Source organism: Trifolium pratense, linkage group LG5, assembly GCF_020283565.1.
Source record: "Trifolium pratense cultivar HEN17-A07 linkage group LG5, ARS_RC_1.1, whole genome shotgun sequence".
NCBI lineage: Eukaryota > Viridiplantae > Streptophyta > Magnoliopsida > Fabales > Fabaceae > Trifolium > Trifolium pratense.
In genome coordinates, this window is record NC_060063.1 from 52,820,072 (window position 1) to 52,836,324 (window position 16,253).

At 30.2% G+C, this 16,253-nt stretch overlaps 1 protein-coding gene across 1 annotated transcript; it reads right to left on the minus strand.

Annotated features, from left to right (window-relative positions):
• Nucleotides 1-11,505: 11,505 nt before the first annotated feature.
• LOC123884074 (HIPL1 protein-like) lies at nt 11,506-16,253 on the minus strand. Its single transcript, XM_045933075.1, has 7 exons — nt 15,460-16,253; nt 15,206-15,363; nt 13,631-14,431; nt 13,315-13,534; nt 12,855-13,033; nt 12,273-12,514; nt 11,506-12,042 (listed from the first exon to the last, which is right to left on the minus strand). The coding sequence occupies exons 1-7, from the start codon at nt 15,554-15,556 to the stop codon at nt 11,652-11,654; spliced, it is 2,088 nt and encodes a 695-aa protein (XP_045789031.1). The 5' UTR covers nt 15,557-16,253; the 3' UTR covers nt 11,506-11,651.

Below are 16,253 nucleotides of genomic sequence, written 5' to 3' on the forward strand. Positions count from 1 at the left end.
CCTTTGATGTCGGTAAATCTTTTCATGTCTTTATCCTTTGAGTTTTTCTAGGTTTTACCATGTTCTTTTTAACCATGAACATTGACCTTTGTTAGGTTAGTATTGTTTGTGTCTTAATATTTGTTAGAAAAATATGTGATTAAAAAAAATATGCAATAAAAAATGTGCAATATGTACCAAAAAAAAAAAAAATATATATATGCAATAAAAAATGTGCTGAAATCACTTGATATCAGAGCTAATCCATTAATCAGATTAGACGGTCCTGTAGATCAGATATTGGTCGTGAAAACTAAACAAAATATTTGATCAAAAAATGTTTTAGTTGATATTGTCTTAATACATGAAATACTTTATTTTTTTGGCGTGAAAGACAAATAAACAAGTTGCGGCGCTAATTATTTTTAAATAGCAAAATCAATTTTTTTGAAGAGACAATATTATTATGCATGATCTTTTAAACTCTTTTCAAAAGATTAACAACATTTACCTTCAAGCTTATAAAATAAATATGATCAAATCCAACTTAAAAAGTGCATGATAAAATTTGTGAGGATTGAAAATAATGAGATGAATACACTTCTTTCTTGGAATAACACAAAGTATATCACTCTAATGAGCCATCTAAATTATGAAGTTATGCGATTTTGATACACAAATTGACATGATATCTGGACACTAATATGAGTTGACATTGGAATGTGTGGAGAAAAATAATATAAAAGTCTAAAAATTGTAGTACTTAATTTATCTCATCTTAAATATAAATAAAAGTCAAAATATATTTGATCTATATACTCCCTTCGGTCTTAAATATAAGCAGAAGTCAAAGGCTTCGTTTGACCCTACTTATTTTTCATTTTTTTCTTCTCCTTAAAAGTAGTAAATATGTAAAAAATTATGTTTTACCCAACTTCTCATTGTTTTATACTTCTTTACTTTATTTCTCTAATTATTTTAAGGAGAAATAGGGTCAAATACAATTTTCTACTTCTCTATTTCTTTTAAGGAGAAGTAGAAAAGTAGAAAATAAGTAGGGCCAAACGAGACCAAAATGTATTTGGCACAAATTTAGACTAAATACATTTTAACTTTTGTTTATATTTAAGATCGGATGGAGCATAAATTAAATGTACTTTGATTTTTTCTTATATTTAAGACTTGAGTGAATATATACATATACAAGATTGGTGTTTTGGTAAAAAAAAAATGATATTGGATGGAATGTGTGGCTGCATAATAATATAGTAAATTACAAGGAGTAGGATTCTCTTTATTTTCTTTTATTATTTTCATTTCATCTTATTACTAAGGAGGATTGAGGAAAATAGAAGAGGCAAAAATAAAACTAATGAAGATCTTAATGGTACTAATATCTAACTTCAATTTAACTTGGTTTGTCATAAAACTTAAATTCATTATTGTAATCAATATGTCTAAAATCTTGTTGAGAAAGAAAATAAATTAAAGTCCCATAATTTCGTTGAAACGAAGTATAGTACATATTACATTCCTTCAAAAAAAAAAAAGTATAGTACATATTACATAATAATTGTAAAATCCTACTATTACGTATGTGGATGTGGATATTCATGCAAATAATTGCTAGAACACATATGATCAATAAAGTTAGTTCATCTAAATGTGTTTTTTTTTATTATTATTGAAAAGAAAAGAAAAACTAGGAGCTTTAAGCTTAAGCATGCGACTATGTGAGGAAGTTTTTCCCCGCAAGAAAGATGTTTTGTAGAAACATGGCTTTAATAATTGGTGAGGTAGAGATACAAAAAGGGACCTCATAAAACAACAAGTAGTACTAGGTTTTGTTGTGTGTATGTGGGGCTGGGGCATTGCATTACATTTACTTCATACTTCACTCATCATCGTGCGCATATATATACTCGATGAAGATTATGAATTGAATTTTGTATGAACTAAAGAGAGAATAGAGTAAGGAAGAAAGTAAAATTTTTATTGACTATGAACAAGTGAGTATTTACAATGTATTTATATGATTACTTGAATCTCAAGCAACTATGGTTAACCATAACTAACTTTGGTTAACCCTTCGTAACTAACTAACCAATTGAATAACAAACTAACTCTATCTTAATCAAACAAACTAAAACAAACTTATCATTTGAATTACTAGCTCAACATAAGCTAGCTACATTCTCATATGTGTTGATCATTACTACTCACTAGTACTTTGCAACAAAACTTATTTAGAGAAAGCAAACAAATAAATAAAGAACAAAAACAAGAACAACCATTTGTAATCTTGTTGGAATGAATGTGCTATGTGTGTTGAGGTTATTATGGGTTTGATATAGATGAAGCATAATTAAGGTTTGTGTTTGGTAGTACTACCCTAATCCGTGTATTTGTCTTCATAAACATGCATTTAAAGTTCATTTAATGAGAAGCAATAAATAGTCGTACTATTTTTATCGACCAAAAACAAATACTAGCTGTTTACCAAAAAAAAAAGCTGTACTTTTTTTTTTGACTCGCATAGCTGTACTTTTTGAATAAACAAAATTATTGGATAGATAATCAAGTTATTGAATGAACTTCACTAAAAAAGACGAATTTTGGGATAATTCGGGTTTGATTCTTGAGTGAAATAATTTATTGGCCAAACTTTACTTACCTCGCGGCCGAACTTTGGACTACTAGATCCATTTCCTTATAAACCAGAGGGTTTACAATTTTTTTTATTGAATATATAGTTTTTCTAACTGGTTTTTAAATAATTATTTGAATTTGAATCTTTTAATATATCAAATTAGTTTGTATCTTTGTCAAATGTTTTGTAATTTGACCATTTCGTGAATATGAGTTTCATTTACTATTAACTACTATGTTTATGTCTTTGTTTACCAATTGTTTACTCAAATGGTTACGGTTAGTTGTTAATTACGTGACATTTAAATTGTGTGATGTCATTGTCCACGTAACATTTAACATTTCACATTAACGTATTTAACAGTGTTAGAAAATCAATATCAATAGATAAACCAAATCTAGAAACTTTTAATAAAGATAAAGATTAATTTGAGATATTGAAAGAGTTGTTATGAATAATTTGGTGGATGTCCATTAAGCATTGACCCATTCCACTGGCCCATTATATTGTCCTATAAATAGGACTTGTATTGTCATGTAAAGATACACCTTGATGAGAATAATACAATCTCTATTCTTTCTCTCTTATCTTCTTCTCTCCTCTATACTTATATATTATTACTATTACTTATATTTCATAACACGTTATCAGCACGAGCTTACCAACTGAGGTACACAATTCTTATTCTATTTTTATGAAATCACAAGTAGTTTTTATTTTTTGATTATTATATGATTATGAATCGTTTGAACCTTGTATACTTATAAAGATCAAATAATAATAATTAAAATTAAATAAATAAATAAGCATCATTTCTTTATGTATTTAATTGATTCAATGTTGTTTACGCTTCGTGATATCCGACATTTGTATGGTGAAGCATAACACTTTGATCATTAATATTACATAAAATGTTGATCAATTATTTATTTATTTATAATATATATTTTGGATGTTTGATATTGTTTGAGTTTCGTGACCGACAATAGTCTGGTGAAGCATCATTATGCTTCGTGACCGACACATGTATGGTGAAACATCGACACTTCGATCATCCAAAAGAACATAAACATGTTTAAGAATTCATAATCTTGGTTCCTGAAGAACCTAGAAAGTTAATACATGAATTCCCGAAGAATTCATAATCTTGGTTCCTAAAGAACCTATTCTTAGTTCCCGAAGAACTTAGACATTTAATACATGAATTCCCGAAGAATTCATAATCTTAGTTCCCGAAGAACTTAGAAAAATTAATTTTGTTCCTGAAGAACTTACGAAATATCACCATTTATCACCATGCATCCCTAATGGTTTGCACATCAAAATACTTTTATGTGTTATATAGTTCCTGAAGAACTAATAAAACAACTTCTTTTTCTCTTCAATGAATTCTAGATGAATTCAATATTCCTACATCCTTGAAGGATTGTAAATTGATAGTGATTTATTACATAGTTCCTGAAGAACTCATATTATTCTCTATGAATTCCTGAAGAATTCAAAAGAGTAGTTCATGAAGAACTCAAGATTATTCCATGCGAATTCTAGAAGAATTCAATAATTTAGTACAATACTAATACATTCATATGTCATTCATATGTACCGTCAAAAAAAACAATGTCATTCATATGTTAATTTGATCAATCAATCTCATTGAAAACAATTGAATGCCTTTTATTTCTTTCTTTTATTGTTTTCAATTTATTACATTATCGATTAAGGAAGTATTATGATTGATTTATTTGAAATTAAATGATTTGTTTTAAAAATAAAACTAGTTGATTTGACAAATTTTCAAATATCAATTGAAATATCATATCCTTTAATTTCTTTTGTGATTTCTATTAGCCAAATTTTTGTAATTGTGATACTACCTATTACTTCTGGGATTTTTGCAAGATGAAATCAACTTGACCTTTTAAATGATGAATTAAGTGATTATTTATTTACATTATTTTTGACAATTGTGATGTTTCCTGTTATTTTCATATACTAAGTTTGAATGTTACTAAAATAAAATGTGTGCATGACTTAATACTTTATTCATTTTATTTTATACGATAACTTTGTACTATGTGTTATTATGAATTAATTCAGCTACTACAATGCTTAAGGTATGAATTGTGTCTTATTAATTCAGCTACTACAATGCTTAATTCATCATTTGGGTCGGTGTAATGCATACATTGCAGAGTTGTGGGGGGTCTTTGATGGTCTCACGTTTGCATATGATAGAGGTTTCAAAAAGATTGCGCAACATATCGACTCTAATGTTGTGGTACACACTCTTCAAAGCGACAAGAATGGAAGTGTTGTTGGATGGAGAATTATTCAAGAAATTAGACGGTTACTTGGTATGGATTGGGAAGTTAAGATTTGTCACTCTTATCGTGAATCAAATGCTTGTGCTGATGCTCTTGCTAATTTGGGGTGTGATCATGAGCCGGGGATGCGTGTGTATGAACAATGTCCTATGAGTCTGAGCTCATTGTTGTTAGCTGATGTTATGGGGATAACTACCCCTAGAGTCATCTCTCTATAGTTACTTTTCTTTTGGGCTTTGGCCCCTTTTGTATCCAAAAAAAAAAAGAAAATATTTTTCTTCCATAATAAATCAATTTAATTGATATTTTTTTCTTTTGGAAATAAAATTATAATTCATACCTTAATCATATCTTTTTTCTTTTGGAAATAAATTTAATTATAATTTATACCCGAAATATTTTTTTTTATATATTCAATTCAAGAATTCAAGAATATTTGTTTGATATTAATATCATATCCTTGATTTATGGAATTTGAATTTATTTTGTGAAATTTTTAAATATTTGGTGTTGATTGAATGTGAGAATTGAGAATCATATATAATTTTAAACTATATAATCTCACGATTTGAGCCTAAAATATTATATGATAAACTCTTTTTTACTTTAAAAGTTGTAACACTAATGTTAATTATTTTGTTAAAGTGTTCTATTTGGAAATTTATTTTAGGCTCAATTTTGTTAATTATTACACCAAATTTTTTTTTCCGATAATTATTACACCAAATGTTATTTATATGAATATTTGTAAATATTTTGTAAATTTTATATTGTCTTGTTACTTGAATATTCACTTGCAAATTGTTATTGAAATTATTATTTTGAGGAACTATTAAGACAATTGAGTATTAAATTATCCTTACATTGATTTATTATAAGAGTTTTTTTATTATTATACATTGGTTTGCCGTTGATTTGTGGCTATTTGAGATGACTTGTAAAGTCATCAAAATTTATTGGCTCCATTTGTAAGGAAAAATTCGAGTGGCAACCTGAAGTTTGCTTGGAGCTCATTTATATAAATGTACCAATGATTGGTAAAGGCACTCACTCGCTAATATGATGAAACGTTTTTAAACGGACATAAATGACAATAGTAACAATTCAGCCCAATAATAAGGGAGATGTTGATTTGCAGATCAATTGATTGCATAAGTATAATCTTCTTTCATTCATATATGAATATCAATATGGAAACAAGAAATGAAGAGATGTTGAATATCTCTATATATTACTAATTTACTACACATATTTTGGATAAACTAAGTGTAATGAAAAAGTTATAAACCAGAAGTTTATACTACACTTTTATATATAATAATGCAATTGAAGCACAAATTATTGTAAACCAGAAGTTTACAAATCATATTAAATTTATTGTTGGCAATACCGGTTGGGTCATCCCGGATTTATTATGATGCGAAAAAAAAAAACTATAAATATATAGTGAAGGGCCTGAAGTTCCTTCATTCTAATAATTTTTTGTCGGTTACTAATTCCCAAAAGAAATTGATAATTTGAGATTTTTGACCATTTAGATATTTTGTGACTTGAATTGATGCATCAACTAAATTGGTCACATGCATGTTTACTCACAACCAGAAGTTTGTGAGTTTGTTTTCTTAAATAGTTTTGCTAAGATCTCATTTTCTAAATTCTTAGAAAATATTTGATAAGTATCGTATGTCAATTGAAATCGATATCGAATAGAATATGATCATACAAAAATGGACTAGAAGATCCATTCTTTAGACGTCTAAAGTAAGCACATGACTGATACTTATGAGATCATAACTTCTAATTTATATTTTGGGAACATTCAAACATGTATATTCAGATACTAATTCGCATCAAGCCAACTAGTTATTATAAGTTCTCCCCTAATTTACAATTTGAACTTTGTTTATAAACATGATTCCCATATAAGCATTTTTGGATGTGTTGTGTATGTGCAATTGCTCTAATAGAATGCATTTAAACGGTTTTTAAAGAATATTGGGAAAATGTATTTGATATGAATCTTCATCTATTATAAATCATCTTGAGCCAAAAATTGAAGAATTATTTACAGCCCTGTAGGCTGATTTTCAAGTGATGAATTAATTTTCCCGATATTAGGGGGGAGAATAAGCAGCTGAAAAATATGAACCAGAAGTTCAAATGAATCGCTTGAAATAAATTAATGTTATTATCTCACATTGATCCTCATAGTTTAAATCAAATGTTCAAAAGATAAATCATTTGCAAAATTTATGAAATCAACTATTAGCTGTTAATGCTCCAAATCAAAATGGATGTCCCTGATGGACAGTCTTATATTGCAAATGAATTTTAACCACCCTGAAGCGTGGTAGATCAGTCGGTTCCAATGGAAAAAAAAATCCTCAAATAAGAAAAGGAGCTAAAAAGAAAGATGACCCAAGTGAGGATATGAAACTGTCAAAAGAGTATTTGACATAATTGAGTTATAAGTTCCAGAAGAACTTCTCAGGTACCTAAAATTTATAATAATAAAGAGATCTCGACGAATTATGTCATGAATGAAAATTATGTCACGAATGGAATATGATGGAACCGAAAGGAAGTCAACGCTGACGATATTTTATATATAATATAGCGCTATTTGTGAAATGAGTTAATGAGGATCATGAAATAAATTCTATTGAGAATTATAGACAATGATTGTCTAAATGAAAACGCAATTGCTACGTAATTAAAGTCACTTTGCAAAGTGGAGATTTTTGGACCAGCAGTCCATACACCTGAAGATGTAAAACATGATAGATACGAATTAATTTTCGTGTGAATAGAAAATGTTGACATACAAACATTAAAAGCTTGATTTTTTTATTCAAGCATATTGGTAAAAGTTTGCCATTGAATGTGAAGAGAAATATTCACCTGAAGTGAAATCAAAATCCTTCTCTTACTTAATTAAGTCTTACTTGATTAAGTTTATTAACACATGGAAAATTCAATTTATTTGAAAAATGTGTCACGATATATTTGTATGGCTCACTTGTTAGTGTGAATTATATAAAACTCCTTGAAGAATTTATTTTCCACGAGACATACATTTCAAACTATTTGAGAAAAGAAAATATACAAATATTTAAAGTTTGACTCATTATTAAAGAATAATGATAAACGTCTATCATTAATCTTCAAGAGGCATATTCACCTGAAGTGAATTCAGAACTTCTTTATAATTGATTAAGTTTAGTATATGTATTTGAATGGCTCACTTAATAATGATGATTACATGAAAATCATCTCACTTGATAATTATATGAAAATCCCAAAAGGATTTAATTTTCGTGAGACACATATATCAAACTATTGGAAAGGTGACTTAATAAACATGAATAAGTCTCCTTAAATACTCGAGCAATATATATGCATGTTGTATAATATTCTTGTTGAATATTTCCAAGTGAGAAATATGAAAATGACAATTTGTTCATTTTAAGAAAATATTTGGCAATGAATTTTTTTATCTATCTATGTTGATGATAAAAATATCATCAAGAGACTCCTTAAGAGCTTGAAATATTGTCATTTCTTACAAAAATAAGTATTTGAAGAATATTTTAGAGTTCGAGTAAATGATGAAGAACTAATTGGTCCTGAAGTACCACATTTTAGTTCAATTGGGGCCAAATACATTATGGACCTATTATTTGTTGTCAATATATCATCAAGTATATATTTTGTTATTTTAGATATGCAGGTAATTTGTTTAATCCTCGTAAAGGTATAGATCACAAACAAACTATATGTTCACATGAAGAAGTAATTACTCATGGAGATCTATGAAACAAACAACAATAACAATATCATGAAGAAAAAAAATGACGAGGAAAGTTGAGGAGTATAGAAGATAAATCAAGAATGTGATTTGGTTGAAGTGTATCATTCATCAGATACAAGAATTTGTGAGTTTTCTTCTAAAGGGTTCTTGCAACGATTCAACATGAAGATAATCGCACAAACTACATATTTGGAGAAGATTATATGATAAAGAAGATAAGACATGTCTTTCTATAAAGTCAGCTTCAAGTAAAACTTTTGAGCAACTACTACAACTACATAAGATTATTTGATTTTCTTCGTCTCATATATAATTGTCTTTATGAGGGGGAGATATAAATATGTTTTGCACTCTTTTTCCCTTAACCATGGTTTTGTCCCACTGGGTTTTTCCTGGTAAGGTTTTTAATGAGGCAGTTCACACACAAAGGATGATGTACTCTTTTTCCTTCACTAGGATTTTTTCCCAATGGGTTTTCTCTAGTAAGGTTTTAACGAGGCATATCCTCAATGGACATCCAAGGGGGAGTGTTATGAATAATTTGGTGGATGTCCATTAAGCATTGACCCATTCCACTGGCCCATTATATTGTCCTATAAATAGGACTTGTATTGTCATGTAAAGATACACCTTGATGAGAATAATACAATCTCTATTCTTTCTCTCTTATCTTCTTCTCTCCTCTATACTTATATATTATTACTATTACTTATATTTCATAACAAGAGTCGTGTATTTATTTAAAATTGAATTACATAAACAATTTTTTTTTTTTTTTTTGCAGTTTAATGTTTTTTACCCCATGTCCAATCTCCTATGTTATGCTATGCTATGCCCACATACTACTAAACAAAGACTGTTTTTGTGAATCATCACTTTTTAAATATCTTTATTTTGTTCCCTTTTGAGACTTTTCATTATATTTCTCCAATTTTTAAATGCAATTATTTTTTGGGTAATGCAAAATAAGTTGAGTGAGTTTTCTAAAACAATACTATGTGTTTTGATATAGTGATTTTGTAAAGAATAATAAATAAATATTTTCAATATAAATTGCTTATGTTGACATTCAATTAGAGCTTCTATAATATTTTTTTTTGTAGAAACTTTAATATTATATATAGTATTTTTTTTTCAGAAACTCTAATATTATATTTTTTGGTAGAAACTCTAATATTTTCTTCTTTTTTTTTTGTTGAAAATCTAATATTATTATTATTATATTTTTTTTAGAAACTTTAATATGATATTTTTTCCGTAAAACAGCAATGACTGGACAGAATAGTACGGAACAAGATAATACATGACAAAACTGTACCGGAGAGATATAGGATGATAATATATTTATATTCGAAAATAAAATGGTTATTTTCGTATTTTTTATAGTTGTACTGTGGACAAAAAGTTGTCCCGTGGTTCAGTGATGGACAAAAAATTTTGTTTTTGTCCTTTCCCTTGCTACCTAATTTGTCCAGTCTCATAACCAGTTTCAAATCAATTAGGGTACAATAAAAATTGTCATGTCTCTATTTTTTAGGGGATCAAACGCACCCTAATATTATATATTTATATTTTTATATTATTGCTTAGGCCACATTCAATTAGGATAGCTATTTTGGTAGAACAAATAATTATACACTTATATGCAAGTTAAATGATAAGCATGATGATCAATTATAGATTTACATTATTGAATAGAAATTGTTGTTGCTTTCTCTACAAAATAAAAAATAAAAAAAATGTTGTTGCTTTTTTTTATATACATTAAAATAGCAACAAAACATATTAATACGAACAAATTAAACAACAAAAGAGACATAAACAATTACTACCAAATTTACTACTCCATTAAAAAAAACCACTAATTAACCACTAATAATACTATCCATTAAAAAAAAAACCCACTAATAATACTATAATAAAGTTAATTAGTATCAAACTTATTTAATTCTAAATAAATTTTTTACCTTAATATAATGACAAACTTAAATATCGAATAAAAGTCGATAGACCCGTATGCACGGGTCTTTACACTAGTTTTGTAGAAAACTCTAAAGTTATATTTATATGTAGAGTGTCAATTGTTATGAGTAGATTTGACACAAAATAATAAAGGGTGTCAACTTTAGTAATTACACAAAATAATACTTCCTAGTTCCTACATCCCAATTTTTTGGTCCTTAATATAAAATATAAAATGACATAAACAATCTTCAAAAGAAAAAAGAACGGAATGTCTCCATGTTGTTGAACGGAGAACGAGGGAAGTCCTTCCCACCCCACTATGCCCCTATAACATCCTTAAACATATGTCATATTTTCATATTCAAATAAATTAAAGAAATTCAATCTCATAAACAATTAAAAGTAAGAACATATACGACCTTTGAAAAGAGGATCGAGCATTTGTCCGACAAAGAGTATCGTACCAGATAAATCTTCTCTGATGAAAAACAAAAATGGGTGGTCAGCTACAAAGTCTATCCTTCAGTTACTGCAGCAGCTTCAGTTCTCTCTTCATTTACTTTAATGAAAGACTTTTGAACTATAGTGGAGACTGAAATTGGAGGGTCCATCATTTTTGTTATACTTCTTTCAGAGAAAGGTAAAACCACTCCTAACTCCTTCAATCATTAACTTATTTTTGTGTTGTATCAATCGTTAACTTTTATCAAGAGTGTAAATTTGTTTCATGTGTGATCATGAACAATCAAACTCTTTTACTATAAACATAATCACAATTAGCATTAGAATCTTCATCACTTATATTTTTATAATTATTAGACTTACACAAAAGAAGAGGAAAAGAGTAGAAAGCAAGAAAGAGCATGTGAGTAAAACATTCTCTTATCTATCCGAAATTTACAGTGATCATAATTAGCATATACTATATGAAACTCATCAAAAGCAACAACAAAGATGAAAGCTGCAGAAACAGATATCCATTGAAGTTACTCAAATGGCTTGCGTGAGACGGAGAGGGAGAAGGAGGAACAGCTGTTGACGCCTTTTCCAGTGAGCAAGTGTAATTGCAGCGACTTGGAGGAACAACTCGGTAAACGCCAGTACTTGCAAGAATATAAACATCTTTCTTGTTGTCCTGCCCAAATGAAAAGATGTATCCTAGAGCTGGAAGGCTACCAGGTCCTGAGTCACATGGTATAGGAGAATCGTGTGCACAGCCGAAAGGGATTTTGCTAGTTGTGAAATTTCCACTGTTTTCAGGGTCTTCTGTGGCGGCCCAAATTGCACCCGCGTAAAGATCAGCATACAGGTACCTGAAAAGCACCAAAGGATTTTTAAAGAAGTTTCACAGAAAATATCTGAGCCGCAGCCATAAAAATTTGGGTTAGGTCTAACTCGTGCTTACAAATGCAGCCTATAAGGTGGAGGATGTCTCAGACTTGTAAACACTTTTTTAGACTATATCTTATCCTATGCGAGACTTTCAACTACATAATATGAAAACTAGTTGAAGGCCTTAAAAGAAAAGAAAAAGCTTGTGTACCTTCCAAACATGCAAGGATCAGTCGTGGATCGGTAAACATATCCCCCGGTAATCGAAGCTGAACCTTCATTCTTGTTTATTTGGGAATGGTTGTATCCTGCTATGGGGAGAATTGCATTTATGGATTTAAGGGAGGTATTGCCTCCAGGTGATTCTGTAGCAGTGAATGGATACGGTCCCTCGTTAACACGCCAGCCATAGTTTCCACCTTTTGTGATGAGATCCACCTCTTCATAAAGATCCTGCAAATAATTTTTGTGTAAACTCTTAAATGCAGAAAGACGCATGCATTCTTTTGTTCTCTCGAACAGATATACATTCATTGAACTTCATTAACAGACAACTTAGTTAATAATGTTAACGAATTTGTCTGTTAACTAGCATTGCATTAATGAAACTCGGCGGATTATTAATGAGTTATCCAATATTGGCGTACTCATTAACAAAACTCCATTTGTTACTAACCCTAGTTTTGAATGTCATTAACTAGCATTGCATTGTAGGTTTCAAAATTGGGTTTCAAAATTTTCGTATGTACAAATACCATTTCTGAAATTTAATTTATGATAACCATTCACAAACCTGTCCAGTATCAGCACAAAAAAAGTAGGAAGGCTTTTCTGAATCAAAACTGCATCGCCAAGGATTTCTTAATCCCAAGGCCCATATTTCAGGCTCTAAATCTTTATCTTCTCTGAATGGATTATCCTTAGGAATAGAGTAGCTACCCCAAAGTCCAAGTTTACTAACTTCTGATGCACCTGAAGATTCATGATAGATTTAATTGTCAAGAGTTATGAATTACAAAATATTATCATTAGTACTCAATAAATTAATATGGTTACCAAATTGAGATATGATACGACTTGCATGTATAGTAAGATACTGATAACCATTTACAATGCTAGTAGAAACACAGCAGCCTGATTCTATTCATCGATATGGCTAGCTTTTAATCAATTAATTGATCGAATGTTTTATAAAAAGAAGTGATCAAACTACGAATATAGAGTTACTATACATTATGACATATATTACTCACTTGGAATGTTGTCTACATCAAGCCGCATAATCTTTCCGAGCAATGATTTCTTGTTTTGAGCAAAATTGTATGGATCACCTGAACCACCTCCTCCATCACCCATCATGAAGTATAAATAACCATCATCGGGTCCGAAGAGTATTTGACCGGCATGGTCAGATGTAAATGGGAGGCCCATAGTAAATATCCTTCTCACCTCAGTTGGTTTAGCACTTTCAGCCTGAAAAATCAATAATGATTAGATAGTTCTATTTTATCTACTGAACTGAACTCCTTATAGAAACTATAATTTCATGTGTAGCGTAGAAATGCGTACCGAGGATGGATTAGATGCAGTGCCATTAGCAGTATATTCTGCAATAACAGTTTGATATTGACATGGTTGAGCGCCGTTACTAGTACCTATCTTTGACGGATCACAGTTAACGTTTGAATTACAAGAACATATTCCATTGCATCCAGACCATTTATCTTTATCACAGTTAAACGAAGCAAAGAATCGACCATTGTTTGCGAAATTTGGATGAAATGTCATTCCCATCATTCCGAATTGAGTATCAAAATAAACTTGATCAGTTAGATCAACAAAAGGACTTGATTCATCAAGCTCCAACTGTCCTCCTGATCCCTCTTCCGGAATAGTTGCTAACCAAACTTTTCCCATTTGACTTGAGAAAAACGCACGGCTTGATCCATCGGGATGAGCAACCATATTGATATAAGATCCATTCCCAATTTTCTCAAGGCACAAGCCATGAGGAGGGATAACTGGAGCATCAGTGTTATTTAATGCAACAGGTTCACCCTCGAAGCACACCGATCCATTACTGGAGGCTCCTCCAAAAGCATTACAAAAATCGGTTTTTGACTGCCATAGTTCATTCAGTTTAGTTGAATTTTTATTAGCTGGTAATCCTCCTCCACCTTGTAAGGAAGGGGAAAATGGTGAGTTTATTATTGACACGGTTCGACATGTATCCCATACTTGAGAGCAGAAGTCATGTAGTGATGCCTTTGACTGAGAAGAATTTGATGGAATGGCAGAATTGCAAAGCACAGGAACTGATCTAGCTGTGGACTGAATTGTAAACAGTTCTCCTGAATAAGGGTCACACCTCTACAAAAAAAAACATAGTATGTGAAAGGCAGAAGTTAAGGGTTGAATTGAAAAACAGCAATTATTAGCAGGTTTTTAAAAAAAGGTCCGTGACAGCAATCTAAGTCACGACATCAACGTTTTTTATGTCTCAACAACTGTAATTGAAGTTGTTTCGATTGCATTTGACTACGGTTCTTCACAATGTTTAGGATATTCAAGAGTCAAGACCATGACCGCAACTGCGATTTAGTGTGTTTGGTTTCCGGGTAGAAAGAGTCAAATTTATTGATTTTAGCTTGAAGTTAGGATTTGTAGCATTTGACTCCAAATGTGTTTTTTAAACTCAATTATTTTCAGCTCAATTTTACGTGTCCAGACATAAATCATTTCGCATTCAATTTCAAATCACTTTTATCTAAAATCAATTTTCATCATTGCAGAACCAAAAAAACACTTAAAACCTTGCTTACTAGTATATGTTTCAATATATCAAGATCTAACCCAACACGTTGGTTCTCATTACTGCACGACAAGAAAATTCTTCCATCATACTCCGCGAATGTTCATAGTAAGTTTGGTAAAATCACAGTGTGCTACCGTGATTTTGCCAAATTCACCGTCAATTCATACATAAAGTCTATCATCACACATAAAAATTATGGATCAAAGTTGACTAGTAATAGAATTAGTCAACCTACCAGACCTTGATAGATCATATAAAAACCATGAATACATTTCCATGTTCATCATATTATCGATAAAATAAACATTTAAGGATAAACAAGACCTTACCGCACAAAGTATTGATTTCAAAAGTGAGGAACATGCACTATCAGATACATTCATCTGTTGAAACTGCTTCTGTATTTGTGCATCTTGTATTGAGTTGCAACATGTACTTCCATTGTAAGGACAAAACTTGAGTGTAGTATTAAGGGTAAAGGGTGCCCCTACAACAAAATAATTAATACAAACAAATAAATACACATCTATATTGAAAAATCAAGTAAATAAAACCCAAAAAACAAAAGAAAATATAGACATACTTGAATCAATACATAGAGGAAGTGAAGTTGAAGAATCCAAAAGAAGGAACAGAAGAGAGCAACAAAACAAGAAACTTATAGAAAGAACAGTCTTCATGGCTGGCGCCAAACAAGTTGAAAGAATGGAAAGACAAGGCTACTGTGCTAACAGACAAAGAATCATCATGTTCTATGCTTCATTTTCACATAAATCTCAGAACATGTTCCAAAAAACAATTTTCAGTTGTTGTAATAAAATAGTACTAGTCACTTTCAACTTGTCTCCTTCTTCTTTTGTTCAAATAGAAAATTTCTATATTTATCAATTCCTAAGAGTTTTATAATTTTGATTCAACCCTCTTGATATCATGATATGAGTGCTGTGCCCCACAGGCCTGTCCTTACCTTCCCTAGTTGACTTATTGTTGATCTTAAAATATTAAGTATAAGATAAGATGGCCAATGGTAAGAGAAACTCAGCTTCTAAGAAATCAAGTGGGTGAATGGAGGAATACATGTGATGGTTGTTGGTTAACTTTGGGACTTTTAAGCATCATTAAGTAACTATGGACACTCACTTTTTGTACACTCGAGATTAATCGTGTCGAAAAAATATGGTTAATTCAGTTGATTAATTTCGTCTAAAATTGTGGTTAATTCAACCAGATGAATTAATCACAATTTTTAACGTAAATTAAATTTATACTACTGAATTAACTATATTTTTGTATGTGATTAATCGGATATCTTGAGTGTATGAAGAAGTGGGCGTCCATAAAACAGTTTTGATTAATTAATTGTCAGCCAAGTTAGGT

Excerpts from the sequence above, each read along its gene's own strand:
- LOC123884074 (XM_045933075.1), bottom strand. The coding sequence starts at position 15,556 with ATGAAGACTGTTCTTTCTATAAGTTTCTTGTTTTGTTGCTCTCTTCTG. Across the intron at positions 14,432-15,205 it reads TGAAATCAATACTTTGTGCG|AGGTGTGACCCTTATTCAGG; the intron begins GTAAGGTCTTGT and ends TTTTTTTTGTAG. Across the intron at positions 12,043-12,272 it reads GATCCTTGCATGTTTGGAAG|GTACCTGTATGCTGATCTTT; the intron begins GTACACAAGCTT and ends GGTGCTTTTCAG.